Here is a 20,744-nt window from a genome sequence, read left to right as displayed (position 1 = left end):
AGTTTTGAAGAAGTCGAAATATTTGGGGCAACAGAATTATATCAGTTTATTGATATCAACCTTATATCAATTATTTTTCAGGAATGTGTTAAAAACGGTTTCTGAATTGAAAATCAAAATCTCCAGAACAAAAAAGTTAATGTAATATAAAGATTCCACAAGAAAATAATTTCCAGAACCATATTTCATTAAAATAATTGGACACTGTATTTAACTTTCTCTCTATTTACCTCATATTTTATTTATTTATATAAATATCGTTTTTTGTCAAATTCGCTAAAACTTTATTCCCGATTTCTTATCACTCGTGACATCGCATAAGTTGTGGAACCGTTGCTTGGTCAGGGTTTTTGAAATTGAAAGCGCAAGTTAGTTCAAAATACACACTCTGGTTCACAAGTCAAGTTTAAACATACTCTCCGGCTAGCGCTAATCGTACGCAAGCTACGCTCTCTCATTGATATTATCAACATACAAATATCAGCAGCGGTAGAATAACACCACCTTCTAGTGTTTCACCCAAATGTTATGACGGCGATGTAGTTATTCGTACTACTCAAGACGCGTAAAAATTATTTGCCGAAGAATGCGAGACACGGAAAGTGCAGTTTAATTGTCAGTTTCGGTTAAGTGCTAAAGGTTGAGGAAATGAACAGTTTGGTGTAAAAAATTCAAAATGTATTTTTTAGTCGGGTTTCTGGCATGCTTAGCAAGTAAGTGTCTAATTATTTAATAACAATAGTACTGTTAAAAATTTACATGTTTACTTTATTTTTTAAAGAAAAGAGTCGAGAGACAAATTTTTTATTACGTGAAAATTTAGACTTTTTATTTCCTAAATTTTAACAAAAAAGGTTTAAATTAAAAATTTCGGTTTCAAATGGATTGTCCTAATAATATCTTTAATGTGTATTAACATTTTATTTTTAAACATTTCTATTATCCTGTACCATTCTGCTTTTCCATAACTCCTTTTGCAAGTTGGACTTTCATTAAATGAAAAGTTTAGACTGTATTATTGATTTAGTTTAACAGACCTTGGAGACGTAAGGTTTACAAATTACAACACCTAACTGTTGTTTATCTATAATATATTTGCTATTTATATAATTTCAGAGGTTTTCACTACATTAATTTATTGCTTATGTTCATTTTCTTCCCTTTTATCGTTATACTAATGATACACTTTTATATATTATTACTCTCTTATTTGTCGTATTCTTCTTATTTGTAACCATTTTATTTGCAGACCAATTATGTCACTCGCTCATCTCTCATTATTTTCATATATCTTAACTAACCTACTCAGACATTTCGTAAGGTATCTAACTTTTTTCCGTACTATTTTTATATTAATTTGTAATAGATTTATTTTATTATTTTCAATATCCCCGAACTCAAGTTTAGTTTGTTTGTATGTCTCTTAAAATTGTTTTATGGTCTGTGCATCTGTCTGCCGTCGATGCAATTACTCTTGAACAAAAAGTTCTATAGCCATGAAACATTGTGCATAAGTTTCACTTTATCTAGTCAACTTTGTCAATAAAAGCCATATAGAAGTTAAATGATTCTTTGTCTTCTTTTTTTCCGTTATATAAGAAATTTTGCTTATTTATTGGCGAGTTGTTCTTCTTCTTCATGGACCATGTGCTTTCAGAACGTTAGTTAACATCATAGCTATCTTAATTTAATGCACTGCTACCCTAAATATCATGATTGTGTAAATACCATACCAATCTCGCAAGTTATTCAACCATGAAGTCATTCTTCGTTCTGTTTTGTTAGCCTGCTATTTTCCCTTGCATATTTTGTAGCAACCTATATTTGGGACCTCTCATTACATGTCCGAAGTACTCCAGCTTTCTCTTCTTGACGCTTTTTACAATCTCAGTAGTCTAGCTGAGACGTTATAATGTTGTGAACTTTCGGATCTTCTCCACCTCAGAAGTTTTTAATATTTTTCTATAGCACTACATTTCGAAAGCCTTAAGGCGATTTATTTATTCACAGTCCAAGTAGTAGTAGTAGCAGCGAAGAAGGCCGATCCGGAGTGTCAATTTTAGGTCTCTGTTACATAATACCTAGGTCATCCTTCTAAAACTCTTTACTCTTGACTATGCATATATTATATATTACATGTTTTTTTGATCTCGATACTCCTTATTCCGACTTTCAACGTATTTCCTGTAAATCTTCTGTATTTTCATTTCTGCTGTTTCCAGTACTCTCTGTGTTTTGTTTGTTTCTGACCCATAGGTCACTATTGGTCTTATGCTGGCCTTATATATTGTTGATTTAATCTCAATGTTAATGTCTCTGTTACAACATATAGTGTTATTAAGGCATCCTGCTAATCTATTTGCTCTTTGTAATTGACCTTTTACTTCTTTTTCAATGTCTCCATAGCTGAATAATGTAGTCACTAGGTACTTTATTTTCATTTCTTGTTCAATGCTCCATCGATTTCAAAGTTGCACTGTTAACTACAAAAATGTGACCAAGCTGACAAAAGTAGATGGAAGTAGACACCAATATTACTATTCCGTTTCTCCAAAACGAAACTTTTAAATAATAGGAACTATTCTGTGGGACTAGAAACCTCAGATTATTTTAGTGATGACAACTTTAGTATGGTTCTGATTAATGTTCGTTCTATAAGATATAAAACAGATGAATCATTTTTGTTTCTTGATGAATTAGGCACTGGCTTGAAGTGAACGAGCCTTTTTTTATAGAAAAATATACCACAATTGCTAGGTATGATCGTCCAAGTTCAGCTTACGGTGGCAACTTATTTCTTTCTACAAATAATGATATCTCCTTTAACAAAATATGGCTTTCCGTTAAATGAAGCCTTTTTGAGTTTTCATTGGTTTACGACAAAAATCTTAATCTATACATTCTTTATATGATTCCTGATTCTTCAACGTAACTATTTTTTCAGAACCTGCTAAATTTGTTAGACCCTATAGAGCCTAATAAAATCACAAAAGTTCCATGCGGTGACTTGAATATTAATCACGCTGTTGCTTGTGCTACGAAATTATTGTCGGTCAATATATTCGAATCGTATGGTTTCACAATGCACGTTAATTCTCCTATAAGAATTACTAAAACAACATCTACCATAATTGATTATATTGTCTCAGATTTCTCACCCCTTGATGTACGCTCTACAATTATTAATGCAGGATAATCTGATCATGAATTTAATCGGTTCATATGGGTCACGGTTACATATTATAAGTTGATAAAACAACAAATAGATATCAAGTTACAATAAAAGCGCAAAGGATCATTTTATCATCAGGTTTAAATTACCTACCTGTTTTTTTTGCGGCGATTCAGGTTTTAATGATTTAACGAAACTGACATCAAATAACAAATAGTTCAAAAAATAAATCTTAGATGCAGGTATATATTAAAAACAATTTATGAGACATTTAATGAACTATTTTTCTACCCTTTTTATCGTAAATTACATTTAGAAATAAATAAAGAACCATGCTGCAGAGACGAATTCTAGGTTACTTAATAAAGAAATATATTAACACTGTATTGAGAGAGAGAAATTTGTTTTGGCGATATTATACAAGGCTGTAACAGATGGAATAGTAAAGAGATTCAAGAGAGGCAATTCAAAAATAATTGTCGTCAATACTCATCAAAATAATTGAGAAGACTACATACAGTTGTTCCTAGCATACTGAAGTTCCATCCACGAGGCGTTAGGAGAAATATCAGAGAAGGTTTTGTTTGGTAGGTAATTGCGATTTCCTGCAGATTTATCGTTTGGAGTATCTGTATCTCATGACGAATTCAACAATAACTGTATCCAAAACTTAGTTGACAGGATATCATTCTTAAACTTAGATTTAATCCTATATATAGGCAACATAAACAATCTCTTAACATTTATAGATATCTTATAAAGGAAAAATAACCAAAAGGATTGTTCAAAATTGTTCAAAGCGTTCTTGGTCTTATCAGACCATCACCATGGTACTTGAAAGTAAGTATTTTAAATTTATTGAAAAAAGAGCTAAAATGTTTACTGTTACTAAAAAACATGTGGTATAATTACTAACTTAAATCATAGTCAGGCAGCGCTTAAGGCACTCAATTCTGTAGGGGTCAATTCTAAGCTAGTATGGGATTGCGTGTGTGCCCTAAATAAACTAGGAGACCGTAGCAAGGTTACGGTAGCCTGGGTACCGGGGCACGAGGGTCATAAGGGCAATGAAAAAGCAGATGAAATGGCCAAACAAGGCTCATCATTGCCATTCATTGGACCGGAACCCTTCTACGGAGTTGCTAAATCAGTAACAAGAACTTCTACAAGGAAGTGGGTAGCTCGCAAATCTCTGGAATGGTGGAGGAATTCACCAGGACAAAGACAGGCGAAACAGTTCATTACAGAACATTCGCCAAAATTTACGGCAGACCTAATAAGCAAAGACAGGAAAACAGTCAAGGTCATAGTAGGTCTTCTAACAGGACACTGTAAGCTGAATAGGCACTTGAAGCTGATGGGATTATCAGATGATGACCTGTGCAGATTCTGTCACCTCGAAGAAGAAACAGCAGAGCACATTTTATGTCAGTGTGACAGTCTGGCAAATGTGCGGTTCTTTGCATTAGGAGAAGAAAATCCACCGGCAAATAGCTACATGGAAGGTACAGTCTCGAAGCTACTAGACTTTATAAAAAGGGTCAGGCTAGAGAATGTTATCTAGGACTAGAGGACCACAATAGATCTGAAAAGGTCGCAGTGGAATAGGCCGAAAGGCCACCTCTCTTAATCTAATCTAATCTAACTTAAATCATTTGCATAGTAAGTAACCACATACTTGAAGCTTTTGCAAAATAAGTAATATTACATGTTTTTTATTATTATTAAAAATTTTACTGCTTCTTTCAATAAGTTAGAGTAAAATTACTCACTTTCAGGTAAATTCAGTTCGCCAATCCCAGTTCAAACTGTCTAGTGAATTTAGTAATTATTTTTTGCGAAGTTAGTGATATTTTGACAGACTAGAAGTGGCTAAAATTACTATACAACACACGTGCTTGTAACCAACATTAATTGTAACCAAACGTTTATTCACATGCGGTTTATTAACAAAATAAAATTGCGTACATTAAAACAATAAATCAAAGGATTAATATTTACATTTTTAAAATTGTATAATCGTTTATAGAATTATATATACAAACAGAAACATTACTATTTACAAAATAGTTTTCCATCACTATTTGTTTGGTATACATATAGTAAAACTATAATTAATTACCGCAAAATATTATTTATTTATTTACAAAATATTTTGAGGAAATAAATTCCACAAAATTAGGTAATTAATCAGAAAAGTTTAAAACAATGCGACATACTTCATTGTTGTTAACATTTTCGTATGATAGGACCAACATAAACTTTGGTTTCTTTTATCATATAAAATAAGTAGAATTCCCTATGGAAAAATGATTTATCAAAGCAAATAGCAGTAATGTTGCAACAATTGACGCCGTTATGCTAGGCAGATCTATTTTCCTTAGTAATTTTTGCTTATTTTGCTTATTAAAATTCTGCAATGTTGAAAATTTTCTTATGTACACAAGTTAAAAAAGACTTCCATATGTGTAAATAAGTTTAAAGTTAATTTAAATTCTTTATGTTTTAATAGATATACTAAATAAAATAACAGCGCGAATAATTCAAATATTTACTACAATATGTTACATTATACAACAAATATATTTTTTAAAGATGGACGGAAAATTTTGTTAGTTTAGTATAAACTCTCACTATTTATAATAATTCTTCTTTTTTCAATAAAAATAATCTGTAATAGTAAGTTTATTTATTTAAGCTGTTAATAGTCTGAGGTAGGAATTTTTGTGTTATAGGTTTCCGACTATAAATCTGTCCAAATTTTCCCGAGCTGAGCGAGCATCATTGATGAAGGTCTAATAGGACCGAACAATTTGAACGTTTTGGACTGTTATACTCTTTTTGGATATTTTAACTTTTTTATTTTTATATGCTATTTGGAAAATAGTATTTGAAGATTATAGAATAAAACTAAATACAAAAACAGTTAGCACATTATTTTATGAGAAGTTTAGTTTGGCTAAAGAACAAATAATTGCTTCAGAAATTTACGCGACATTGGTCAACATCAATGCAATTCTTGATAGCATTGCCAAGTTTATATGTTTGATTTCAGATACGTATAGTGTATAAATACTATAGGAATCGTTAAAAATTCGTTATAAAATAGCGATATAAACTATTTACTACTGCATAGAAATAAATACTATATACTTTTATACTATATACTAAAATTAAAACATTAAAGAAATTAGCTAAAGTGGAAATCACATTCAGATGGCAGTGTACGGATATAGGATAACAGCATTGCCAATTCTACTGTCATTGTAAATTATGCTACTTTTGTAAAACAAGCAGGGCCGAACTCAGGTTAGACTAAAATAGGTTTAGGTAAGTTAAAATTTTTAGTAGAATATTCCTGAATGAAATAAATGGTTTTAATTTCTAAAATGCGTTTACATATTATAAAGATAATTTGTTGGTTAAACACAGCTATTAAATTATATTCACTACATTAATAATTTTAAGTAAATAGTGACCTTTAGTGAACATTTATTAATAAGTATTTAATGAAAGTTTTAAGAGAATACCCCAGAAATACCATTTTCAGTTTTATAATCTAGTTTATCTTTCGAGTTATCTTTTAATGAAATTGTTATAGGTTCAATGTTATCTTGCAGGTTGTCTACTGTCCGAAAATTATTTTCTACCTTTATAACATGGTTGAGGTAACTTTTCCAATGTCTATTGATATGTACTTTTCATAACCTTCACAAATTAATTTTTTAAAGGCGTTTTGTTTAAAACTTTAATTCCTAAAGGACACGTACCGTTTCCCTTCTCTTCACACCCTTTATATTGGGTTCAGTTCACAGTGATAAAGCGGAAGTCTTTAGATGTGAACATTTATGCGGCATTGTTCGCCACTGTGATTCCTGTATTTTTTAACAATTCAGTCAATTAAGTATTTGTTATAAATACTTTCAAATGCATGAGCAGTTTTCAGTAGTTCTTTTTTTAAGTAATATTCTTCAAAATAAATATGATTTTATTGGGAGTAAGCCACAATTGACGGATAAAATAAGTTTATTGACGTTTCAATTTCCACAATTGTTTTGGTAAAACCACTCCTTAATTTGATGTTTCACCCAATATTGTTTGGGAAAATTAAGTTTCCTAGAATAATAAGATGCATTGTCCATTACAATCAAATTCTTTTAATTTTTTGGGAGATTCTGTATTAAGATGTCTTCAAACCATTTCTCAAATAGATATCCGTCCGCACCTTTGTTTCCCGCATGGACTGAAACAAATCTTGGTCCTTTTCCGCTCGGTATTTTAAACTTGTGGTAAGTTTATTAACAAAAGCCTGTCGTCTATTTTTTATTATTGTATCTTGTTATACTTGTCCATTGATAGTTTCAGTATTAACCCAAGACTTATTCATATAAATGATATTGGCTCCTTGATTCCTCAGTTTCTTTATTTCTAAGAGAAAGTGGCGCCTCCAAGCGACTATTTTTGGCTTTTCTATTAATATTGAATTTCTATCTTGCTTGCGATATATAAAACCCATGTCGTGCAATAATCTTATCGATGTTATCTTAGCAAAATTCAGAAGATGATCAATTTCGTTAATTTTTTCTAGTACCACGTCAAGGGATGGAAGATGTTGTCCATAAAAAAACAGTGACTACTTGTCTTATTTCAGAGCGAGTTACTTCATCGAATTTATTCTCACGGCTAATGAAACAACCGGTTCTTTTTTTCTTATGGGAGTTGGGAGTAGCCCATTTTTACTTTTACCTCTATATATCAGATAATCGTTCGTTCAGAGACTCCAGAAGCAGAAACTTCCCGCACTATTGTTGATCAACTTTTATCATTGTTACTGTTTGACAAATAGTTAAAAACATTTTACACTATTTTTGTGCATCCGCTATTTAAAAAATTACTGTTTTTGAATTTTATTACACTTTTTGAGATTGACATGACACAAACGTCTGACACCAACTAAATATCCTTCTAATGATTCCCAACATTTTATCTAGCTGAATTTATAATTGCAGGCATTAAAGAATAATTTTAAATTTATAATTATATTTTCTTAATTCTTAATTATTTTCTAATGCCTGTAACTGTAAATTCAAGTAGAGAAACTTTGGTGCCATTAAAAGAATATTAGATTAAAAAGGGATTGTACAAATAATTATTTCATTTCCACGAATTGCAAACAATTTTGAAAAGAAGGTATAAAACCTAAAAAACCAGATTCCTGAAATATAACTTTCTATTTTTAAAATAACAACATAAAAATTATATAATTTAAAAAAAAACTTCAAAAAGCAATATTTTTCCATTGTACATTCATAAATATTTCCCAAATTATAATTCTTTTATAGGGGCCGGCCCATACCGTACGGTTAAAAACTTTGACAACCCTGTAGTTAGTTCTGACATATAGAAAGCTCAGGCCTATCTCTGTAACGCTGCCATCTGAATGTGAATTTTAGTATAGTATTTTGGATACCAAGTGTGGTAAAGAGTATATTACGTACAAATAAATACTATGATTTGCACTGTGTAAAAGATTCAGTACACGAGTTGTGTACTATACGTTTTCTACAAAGTCTTAAATAAAAACGTGCAGTTTTCCGCAACAATAAAAAAATCAACAAAAAATTGATTTTATTAAAAAGTTTTAACCAATACGTTTTTATCAATAAACTGTTGTAGCATGTTGTAGTTCTTGAATTTAAAACTTATAACGAGCCTGTATTTTTAGTACTATATCTAGAGAAAAATAATTTGTAACCTTTCGAATACGTATAACTGTTTAAAATACCCTTAAACTTAAAAGACACTTTTCGTAATTTTATTGGTTTTGGCATATGATTTAATTAGCGTTATTATTTTCTCAAGTGAACAAATATTTTGGACCAAACTACACTTCCCCTTCGCAAAAATTAATTAGCTCGGGGTTAACTTATAAAAAAGACAAAATCCAATTTTAGTTCTCACTTGCCAGTTGTTATTAAAACTCACAATTTTGTTGTAAGTCATCCACTCTTCGTTTTTAATTAATTACGATATTTAGAGATCCTTTTTTTTGTATAACTATTTATAGAGTCCGACTGGCAATTCATTTTTTGCCATTTTGTTAATATTGAGGCCAAACGCCTTTATCAATATTTTTGCTGAAAAAGTCAAAGATACCGTTTTTGTACATCTAGAGGGCCACCTGTTTTCAGAGGTTCAGCGTATGTTTCCTTCAGATGTCAGCGAGTTCGTCATAATGTAAGTGCCATAGATAATTTTTTTTGTTTTTGTGTTTAGTTGATTTATTTTATTTTACCGAACTTTTTTTAAACAATTTAAATTTTTATAAAATATTTTCACAAATAATTAATTAAGTATAGGAATTGTGGAAATTCCTGTTTTTTTTTTTGTAAAGTGAATTTTAGATAAACGAAACAATGGCCAATGGGATTCGTTCAGGTTGTAGTCAAATATTCATTTAATTGTCATTTTTTATATTCAAGTTTTAATTGAAGTAGTTTGTGTATTGACTTTATTTAAAGACTGCAATCTGTTTTAAGTATAAGAATATTGATGACAGTATGGTGTCATCATCTGTTTTTTTTTAATATGTGTTTGATAATATATTTTTTTTAATTAATTAACAATTTTTCGAGGTTTATTATTTTATTTTTGTTTAGAGACGACATAAATCTTTTAAAGTATATTATTGAATATATAACCTTTTTTACAGCTTATGGTTAATTATGTCCATATATGGTCATATATGGACCATATATGGACCGATTTACATGATTGTTGTTAATAATTTGCTGAAGTTTTCTGACTTATTTCTTTTTGATGTGTTTGAGAGAAATGTTTGTTTAATTTATGTAATCTAAAGTTTTTTCAAAAGTGTGAGGGTAAAGCTCATTGGCGATAATTTTGTTTTGCAGTTTAGCTGTATTCCGGGTTTTTTGTTTTTCTTTGCCAAACCGTTATATTTTGCTATTTAATTATTATCTATCGTTGACCTATATATCTTTGATCTACACTTTTGTATCATCTATATCCTTACCCACCCGCAATGAAGCTCCCGAATTGAGCAACGTGATTTTAGGACGGTACCTACTTTATTAACTCTAAAAATATATGAAATACGATCTGCCTATGTTACTATTAGTATTGTACATGTTAATAGTTAATCTACATAAATAAAAATAAATATGCGAAATGTTTGTAAGCCCATACCTTCAGAACGTCTGCACCAAATTAGATAATTCTTTTTTTGTTGTGTTTTCTATTATCAGGAGAACGTTTGTGTAAAATAAGGACATAAAAACAGTGTTTGATATGATAAACGAAAAAGTCTATGGTTAACAAAATAAATGTCAGTATTAATAAATTGAGATAACGACATAACTGTATTTATTATTGCAGATCCAAATAATGACGATGGTGTTTCAATATATCAGATGGGAACATCTGATATATTGAATGCTGATGACACTGTGATTCTAGCAAGTAGCATGGAGGAACTGAGTTACCTAATGAGTAAGATACAAAAAACAAGTGCACAATACGGACTCAGACTAAATATCACAAAAACCAAATGGATGTTAGTAAGCAAAACCCAACAACCACCACAGCAACTGATATTAGACAATGAAAGATATGAACACGTGGATTCGTACATCTACTTGGGAACAACAGTTAACTCAAATTGGGATCAAGCGAAGGAAATACGTATAAGAGTAGAAAAGGCAAGAGCATCGTTCACTAGCATGAAGCAAATTTTCACCTCTAAAAGCCTCACCCTACCTCTCAAAATTCGACTTCTGAAATGTTATGTATTCCCGGTTTTGTTATATGGAATGGAGGCGTGGACAATGACCGCAACATTGATGAAAAAAATAGAGGCCTTCGAAATGTGGGCTTACCGACGTATATTACGTATATCCTGGACTGAGCACGTGACCAACGAAGAGGTACTACGCCGGATAGGCAAAGAGAGAGAGGTAGGAATAAGTATAAAGAAAAGAAAGTTGGAATACTTGGGTCACGTTATGAGACATAATAATTATAGAGTACTACAACTGATCGTTCAAGGGAAAATAGACAGCAGAAGGGGTCCAGGGAGGAGAAGACACTCGTGGCTCCAAAACTTGCGGCAATGGTTCGGATTGTCATCTGCTGAACTATTCAGATCTGCCGTAAACAAAGTCAGAATAGCCATGTTGATTGCCAACGTTCGGAACGGACAAGGCACATGAAGAAGAAGATGGGAACATGTTTATGTCAATGAGCCGGTTTATAGAATCTATTTATTTTCCATACACAAACGTTATCTCACTGTGGTCAATTTAGCTGTTTACCCGGTGAATGGACAACAACTTTATTTTACGAGAGAAAACGCAATGCAATGACGCTTTAGACTTGTTCAAAAATATTATGTTTTCAGATTTATTGTAAAAAGTAACACTAAAGAAAGTATATTATTTGGTAACAGAAACTGGCTACAATATACTCATGTACAAATGTAGAGAACGAATTCAGGGGGAACTGTCTGAAACTTTTAAAACAAATAACGGGCTGCGCCAGGGAGACAATCTCGTGTATAGAAACAATACGTATAAGTGAAGACAATCCAACTTCGAACTTTATAGAATATACCAGGAACCAGGGTGGAACAAAATGACCCAGCTAGAAAAATGCTCCTTGATAGACCTATTGGTCAAAGAAGAAGAGGAAGACCTAGAACAAGATTCCTAGATAACATCGATGAAGACATGAGAAATATGGGAATACCTACTTGGCGGAGAAAGGCGATGGACAGGGACGACTGCAGAGAAATTCTTGAGGAGGCTAGGACCTACGCAGGGTTGTAAAACCAGAATGATGATGTGATGATACTCAAACATTCTTATACTGTGTATTTGTTGATGATGTTAAAAAATAAGAACATTTCATTTCATTGCAGAAAATATTGAAAATGCTGACATCCAGAGTACATCCTAATCTTAAATAAAAGTTTCTTCTATTGCTATTCAATATCCCATGAGTTACCGTTCTAATAGCAAAAGTTATTAATCTTACAAGTAAGAAAAGTCGTGAGGTTTATTTTTGTACACAATACTTTTGACATAACTTCATAATCTAATAACGTCAAATCGAGGAAGATGATACAATCTTTCCCAATTTATCATAGACGTAAACTCCTATATTCTACATTTCCTATTCAGTAAGTATCTTAACATCTATTCTGTAAAATAGTGCACTGCATTGAGATATCATCGAACTCATCCCTTTTTTTATTGACGTATCAATTTCCACTTCGGAAATCGTTCCCTTTTGTTATGACTTGGAGCATAAAACAAATTTTATCGTTTAAGTAGCTCTTAAATATCCATATTTATATTATTAATAGGCTGCGTATCAGAAACACTTAACTTTGTTTTTATACAAAATGTTTATGCGAATTAAATACGTACTTATCTCACTTTTATTTACAAATTAAGTAATAATTAAGAGATATTATTATTTTCAACACCTTTTTATTCGACTTACCGATAATGGCGTGTATTTTTTATTACTATTGAATTAACGGTTTCGTCCAAAAAGAAAAAATATCATGGGACTAATTAACAATTTGGCATATGATAAAAAGTATAAAGACAATAATTTTTTATGTATAATTTCAGCATTTTAAATACAAAAATAAAAAATTCACTGATTCAACAAGGTTCATTAACCTGGAGGTCAGGAAGGGAAGATCCACCAAGCAGCTCAGTAGATTTTGCCCTTCCTAAGGACACAGTCTCTCCAGGAGGACGACCTTTGGGTTACTCCGTAGCGTCAGTTGCACCCTATACACAAGCCGTTTATCTTTTTAGTGAACAGGTACCGTACCTCCCAGGGCCCTGCACTTGGGACTCAGACCTTTCCTTCTTTTTGGTTGGTAGATACAGACTGCATCATCTTCTTGAAGCTAAAGGGAGTGGATCCCTGAATAAACGTTACTTTTATCCCTTCACTGGTGAGTTGCAGCTTATTCCTGACGAAATTGTAGACTTTAACCAGTCGATTCCTTTATGCCACTGATATACTCAATCAACTTCATGTCTACACCAGTCAATAACGTTGCTGAAGTATAACTGCTTGCTTCATGTCGGGAGCTTCGATAGGTAAGCAGAAGCACCTGTTTGTCTCAGTATTTCTGGTTTTCATGTACAAACAGAGAAAGGTAGTTATTGATGGTCCGGTTATTTTCCTCCAGTCTAATCCTGTCTCTTTTAGTCCGGTCTCTCTCCCATGCCCTTGGCCTGAGGATAAAGCAGTGTCGTCCTGGTCTTCTTAATTCCCAGCAAAGCCATCATGGTCTTCTAAACTTCTGATTCGAAGTTGTACCTCTGATCGAAATGAAGCAGAAGGAACCTCATGTCGAGAAAAGATATTTTCAAGCATGGTCTCACCAACTGTTATGGCTTTTTAGTTGGGTAGTGCAACTACTTCTGGCCATTTGAAAAAAAAGTCCATAGAAATCATCAAACATTTAATGATGTTGGTACTAGAATAGGTCCCAGAATGTCAACAGCAACTCGTTCCCATGGAGTCCCGGTGATGTGTTCTTCGAGTTTGGTTTATTGGAGGTCACATCTGTTGCACCTTTCTTCAGTATCTTGCCAACAATTAACTCAGTAACACCTCTCACAGGCTCCTAGAGTCTTATTGATCAAAAAAAATTTCCTCTGAAGAGGCTATCGTGGAGTTGTGCAAGCATGTCCATTACACATATCCTTGTGAGAACAGCTTGGGGCACTATTCTTGTTCCATCGGACATTTTATATGTGGGTAAATAGAAAGACACCTCCGAACAACGGACTCTCTTCACAACGACTCCCTACAAAATTTGTCTTCAGTTTTTCTAAGAAATTATTGTAATTTTACGAAGTTATTGTTGTTACTGCCATTAACGAACCGTCAGGTAAAGACGATTAAAGATTAAAATTGGGGCTCCGGAAATCCAAATATGTACATAATTTATTGTAGCCATAAAACTAATTATATAAGTAGGTACTTATGGTCATAAAACTAGGTACTTTAGGTACATCGAGTCTGATTTGGAAAAACCCATTTTAGAATATATTCATCGTTTGTACACATTTCTAATTTAATTGCAATGTTCTGATCTAAGGGTAACAATGTCTTTAACTAAAAGAAAGTTTTTAAGTTTGGAACAAAAATATCGGCGATAGAAGCATCTGAAAAAAATAATTAAAATGTTCGAGTTTTGGCCAAAAAGTGTTAGTGGCATTTTAAAGAAAAAGGCCGATTTAAAAAAGTGGTATAGTGAAAGTGGCAATGTTCAACAAAAAAAGAGGATTAAAACTGAAATTGTTGCCCCACCGATACTATAGTGTACGATTGGTTTTGTAAAGTGGGAAACTGAATTTCATTGTCTGGACCGATAATAAAAGAAAGAACTTTAGAAGCGGCCAAAGAACTCAATTTGAACTTTAAAGCTTCCAAGGGTTGGCTTAATAAGTTTTGCTTAAGACATAACATTAAATTTAGAGCAATTTCTGGAGAAGCTGCAAATGTTAACCTTGTCGTCGTTTCAGAGTGGCAAAGAAAACTGCGAGGATATCGAGATTCATCTTTTCGAATTCTGATGTTACTTCACTGGCTTTTGTTCTCCAGCCCTGCACATTCCATGTGCCGATTCTTAGTTTTCTCTGTCTTTGTCTTCGGTTGAGTTTCAAAGCCGGGTTTGTTGAACTCAAAGCAGAAGTGCCCCCCCCCCCCGTATCCGATGGGGCTCCCTCGGATACGGGGGGGCACTTCTGCTTGAGAGAGAGAAGAAAGAGAAGAGAGAGAGAGAAAGAAAGAGAAGAAAGAGAGGAAGACCCCGAAGGTCATTCAGAGATGAAATCGACGAGGCTATGGAGAAAAAAACCCTGCGAGATGGAGACTGGAATGACAGGGAAAATTGGAGAAAACGGTTGAGTGAAGGAAGACAGTGAAAACTGTGGAAATCCTTAGTAGTAGTAGTAGTAAAGAAAACTGCCAAATTTATTAAGTGGCTACTTACCTGATGATATTTATAACGCTGACGAGACTGGTCTGTATTAAAGGGACTTAACACATAAAAATTTAACTAGTAAATCTGCGAGTAAAGGCTAACCGTATTATTCTATGCAAATTTAAATGGAGAAAAGGAAAACCTTTGGTGATTGGTAAAAGTAAAAATCCTCGATGCCTAAAAAATTTTCATGTTAATAAACTCCAAGTTGACTAGTACTACAACAAGAAGGCCTGGATTACCAGAGATATCATGACAGATTGGCTGCACAAATTTGACAGAAAAATGCAACGTCAAAAAAGAAAAATTCTCTTATTCCTAGACAACTCAACATCCCATCCGGATATTCAGTTATCTAATATGTATATCGATAATTTTTTTGCCACCTAATACTACGGCACATTGTCAACCCTTAGACCAAAAAATAATTAAAAAATTAAATCCCTATATCGAAAGTTTTTGATGAGAAGAATGTTCAGGAATCATCTATAGAATGTTCTTTATCAACGGCTGAACGGAAGAATTCCATTACAATTACTAACGCCATAATTTGGATTGTGACAGCTTGGAGAAACGTTTTAACCAAGACAATTAAAAAGTGTTTCATTAGGTGTGGTTTTTAAAAAAAACGATAGTAATGGAAAAGTGTGGAAAATCTGAAGCTAAAAGACCTAGAAGATGATTTTCCATTGTTAACCTCTTGCGAAAGTCATAAAGTTGAAAATTTTTTGAACTTCCTATAGATTTCCTTCCTATTGACAGAAAATCCTAAAGTTAACTTAGCTAATTGTTTTAGCGATTTTAAAGAAAACGAACAGTTGTCCGATGTTTCCGACAACGAGGGTGACGATGAACTAGAACTTACTACACCTGTAACTAATTTAAATGATGCTTACCTAAAATTAAAAGACTTAGAATTATTTTTTATGTATAAAGGTGATGCAAAAGTAAGTCAAAAATATCTGATATAATTCTAAATGTTGAGTCAAAAATTGTGAAAAATAATGTTCAGAACAAAAAACATACTAAAATTGCTGATTTTTTAAATAAGTGTCTAATACCTACCTTTTTTACATTAGCATTTTATTTGTGTATCTGCTTATGCAAATATGTTCGAAAATGTTTAATTAAAGATCAAGCAAATCGAAACCACTTTTTTATTTCAATTGATTAAGCGATAACTCTATATAACGGACAAGAAGAGAAGTTTCACTGCATATGTAGTTCAATAGCTACATACTGCATTGTAGTTCAATCAATGATTCAATTTGATAAAATAAGGTAATAATCAGTTTAATTCGCTGCATACGACATAGATAAAAGATTTCTGGGATAAACAATTTCAATTTTGCAATAACTGTTAAATAAAACTTCTTGAAATTTTTATAGCTGAATATTTATGATATTGTCCTATTAATAATTTTTATTATTTATGTAATTAAGCAGCCAATTATCAAAAATACGCTTTTTTAGTAAAATTGTATCACTTTTCCATATAATTTAGCGGTCTTCACCTTTATTATTTAAAATTAAATAACGATCTAACATTGTTTATATATTGTTTATAAGTAAAAAAATTAGTTTAATCTTTTGCATACTTTGTTTAATACATAGTGTTATCATCAAATGTATCAAAAGCAGTTCTTAGATACCTGTATCAACGAATGACATGGGAAAATCCTTAGTTCTCTGTTATATCAAGCAAAATAGTGATACAGTCTGTCCCAAACCCTTCTTTCATTTTTACATTTTAGTTAAATTTGACAGTTGCAGGATCGTAATCTTTCTTTTTCTAATTGAAAATAATTTAATAATTTTAATATTAGTCTTTGTTCTTTCTCGATATATCTCGGCATATTTAAAATATTTTTATGACAATAAATACAAAATTAAATTTTCACTGTAAAATGTCTGATAATACTAACCTGGAATGACAATTATCATTTTATCAGTTGACATTGTGAAAGTACTGTCACGATCGAGACAATCTGCGTCAAATTATATTTATGCGCATCATTGATTGGATATCTATTCAGCGTATTCTAAACTCCAACCAATTATACATCCGTAAGTAGAATTAGCTTAATAATTTACTAAGTTCTATGTATAATAATCACAGACTCACGTTTTTTTCTGTCACCGCTAGCTTAATGTGTTAGAGAGAATTCGATCAACTATGACGCACTGAAAGAAGGGTTTGGGACGAGCTATAGATATATTTTTAATCCCGACGAAAAGAAAAAAATACAGTATTGACTTTAATAATGATAATATTAATAATCTAATGACTGTTACAATATACGAATGAAAAGAAATATTTAAATTAACCTATCCAAAAAAAGTATAACTAATTAGAAATAAAATGAAGGATCTATTAAGTAAAAATATTCTTTGCCTGGACCATAAACTTATAAAATAGTAAATAATAATAAATATAATATTAATAGTAGTAAAAGAAGCTTATAATGACGATTGAATATGGACATTGGAGTTACATTGGAGGAAATGGTTGATTTGCACAAAAATACGTAAGCCTTCTAATACAAAAATACAATATATAGATAGAATTATATATGTTTTTTTAATTTATCGACAGATATAAATTGGTATGCTTTAAATAGATCTTTGAATGTTTAATTTTAAAAAATCAAGTAGGTTTGAATAATCATGCGAGGTCACGGCATCTAATTTTTTTAGTTTTTATTGGAAGTAATGTAAAAATAATCTACAGTTATCTAGAATATAAAGATTTTTATGTACAATACAAAGAGATCTGATAAATAGAAAAGTACAACAGATTCATAGTGAATACCATAATCATATTGTAAAACAAATATAACAATTATTAGAAATTAATAGTGATATAGTAGTGATGTTGTAGATTTAGATAAAAAATATATTGAATACTTTATTGAATAAAACAATGCTGTTCTTAAGAAAAAGTTACAAAGGATCTAATTTCTATTCATCTTCTATCGGAGATTGGATATCGAACTTTATTTGCAGCTGTTTATAGCTGTTCTAAAGAGTTGGTTTGTGGTGCGAATTTCTCAACAAATACGACCCAGTACATTATTTTGCTACCCAGATTATTTCGTCCTTCAATCTTCAATATTTTGTATAAATGTATATTTTTGACCTCGCATTAGATGGTCGTAGTATTCCACGGGAATTTCTCTTTATAAGTTAAAGAATAGGAATTGATTTTTTAATTAGAAACTTATTCTTTTTATAGTTTATAACATCGTTGTTTGATAAATATTCATTTGTAAGACGTAGGTTTTCGTTTTGCGATAACTTAACCTTAAATATTTGATTATAATATATTCTCTTTCCAGTTTTATCAAAAAATTCGTCATATATTTCAATTACATCTATGGATGCTCTAACTGAAGTCTTTTTCTTTCTTAGTCATGGGAGATGAGGTTTCTGGATTTTTTTCAATCAAATTTTTCTACCATCGTATCGGTAGATTATTAAACCTTATTCACTGCTTCCTTAATTTTTCTTATGTATCTTTATTTATCCTCAGTTCATCCTTCATTAATATTTAGTGCAATGTAATTTTTTAAGCTATACATAGTATATCCTGTCCTAAACGTTTTATTGATTGGAAAACATGTTTTGCACCATTTAGACATGATAAATTGCATTTAATCTGAAACCATAAAGGAGCATAAAACGTGACAATAAATTTGGACAGTTCTTTTAATTCTGATGTTGGATTTTCAGTACTAATATAAAGACGTAGAATGCCATTTGTCAACGTAAGCCATCGAGAATGACTCAACTTTCCAAGGCTTCAATTTAATAAATCGACAGAGCATTCCCATGGAGAAATTGCGACACAAATTTAAAACAAAATATTTCTGATCGGCACTCAAATCAATTAAATCTACTTCTGGTAACTCACAGTCATTAATTATAGTTTACAACTAGCATATTTTCGCACTGCACTACTTGATTTCCTATAGTTGCTGCAAAAGCTCTTGGACCTTGAGTTTGACCGTCAAGCTTTTGGAAAAGATGCCTTAAGCGCAATGTTGACAGACAAATATTTGCAAAGGGCGCCCTAACTTTAATTCTAGTTGAGAAATTACACCATTTTTTCTTCCTGTATTTACCACAGTTCCGTCACAGCTTTGACAAACGCTTACAGCCGATCCAGAAAGTGGTACTGTGTGACCTACAAATTTAGAGCCTGGCTCTTGAACTAATGAAACATGCTTTTCGAGTGCGGTCCTTCTGTGGAACTTGCCTTTAATATTTTCAATACCGAAGGTTTTATCTTTCCTTCCGTCAAAATATATGGCCTTCAAAGTTTCAGGGGGGTTTTGAATAAAACCTTTTCTTGATTGGTCTCTTGCTCTTCTTAGTTTATTTCTGTCTATTACGTTTTTTGTGTTGGCGTTGGTAACAATTCCAAGGTCGTGTAGCACTGCCGTTGCCACAGCTGCTCCAGATATGTCCGATAGTTCATAGCGGTCACAGACTTTGGCCAAGATAGTAAGTTTCAAATAATTTTGTGTACACTGCAATTCTGTATTAATATTGACATTCGAAGTGGAAGGCAATTCATGATCTATTTCTAATTTAGTTTTATTTCTAGCTTTCGCTTTTTTTGATAAGTTAATGCTGCTTTCATGTTGAACGGATTGTTGTAGTTCTTTTCTTTGAAACTCTTTTTCCATTTTTCTGGAACCGTTTGTTAGCTTTAAGGTTTCCTTTACATCGATATTTCCAATAATCATTTTTGTAAGTTCCGTTTGATCTAGTAAAAACCCCCGTTAATTTTTAGGCATCTTTTTTTCCAAGAACATTGTTTAAAAATTTGTAACTATCATTTATCTTACCTTCTGGATACCTCAAAGGTTTTAAATACTTGTCATGTTATACACAAAGCTTTCTGCCATACACTTAAAATTTTGTCAGACAGTATGTTAGATATATCAAAAACCGTTGGTTCTTCCTTGAGTTTGAAGATTTTAAATTATACCTTGTCCATAAATAATACTGTAAAATATCAGCTGTCAAAGCAAGTACGTTACCTTTAAAATCTACAGGAACGCCAGTTAATGGACACTCAAGTATAAAATATCTTTAGAGAACTCATATTTTATGACCCGATCGCCGAAAACTACAAAACTGTTCAATTTTCACTACTAACTGCAAAATATTGTACGTGCGGACGTAGAAATATTACGTAGAAATATTATATTAATATGAAAGTTTCAGCACCCCCTTAGATGGGATTAGAGATAAGTCTAGTCTAGTCACTAGACTAAACAAACTAGGACTGCCAGGACCGGGCTTCTGGTAATAATGCCAACATTTTTTTTCGTTTTTCAAAAGTCTGTAGAGGACAGAGGATGTAATTTTATCCAAAAGTCGTATTAATACTTTCTTATTACTGTTACCAAAGGTAACTTTTGGTGGGTATTAACACTCAATTTTTTTTTTAAATTTTGTGATTATTACTCGTTTTTTTTTTCGTTTTTCAAAGACCGGTAGAGGGCAGGAGATGTAATTTGG

General features: G+C 31.9%; 1 protein-coding gene across 2 annotated transcripts in view; it reads left to right on the top strand.

The window, feature by feature from the left end:
* The first annotated feature begins 362 nt into the window (after nucleotides 1-362).
* LOC140437356 (uncharacterized) overlaps nucleotides 363-20,744 on the top strand; it is a 208,481-nt gene continuing 188,099 nt past the window's right edge. For both annotated transcript variants that reach the window (XM_072526839.1, XM_072526838.1), the window contains exon 1: nucleotides 363-713. In XM_072526839.1, coding sequence (XP_072382940.1) covers nucleotides 677-713 — 37 coding nt within the window. In that variant the 5' untranslated portion in view covers nucleotides 363-676. The remainder of the gene's footprint in view (nucleotides 714-20,744) is intronic.

This window comes from Diabrotica undecimpunctata, chromosome 3, assembly GCF_040954645.1.
Source record: "Diabrotica undecimpunctata isolate CICGRU chromosome 3, icDiaUnde3, whole genome shotgun sequence".
NCBI lineage: Eukaryota > Metazoa > Arthropoda > Insecta > Coleoptera > Chrysomelidae > Diabrotica > Diabrotica undecimpunctata.
The sequence above is the reverse complement of the archived record's forward strand: the minus strand, read 5'-3'. Positions and strand labels throughout refer to the sequence as shown.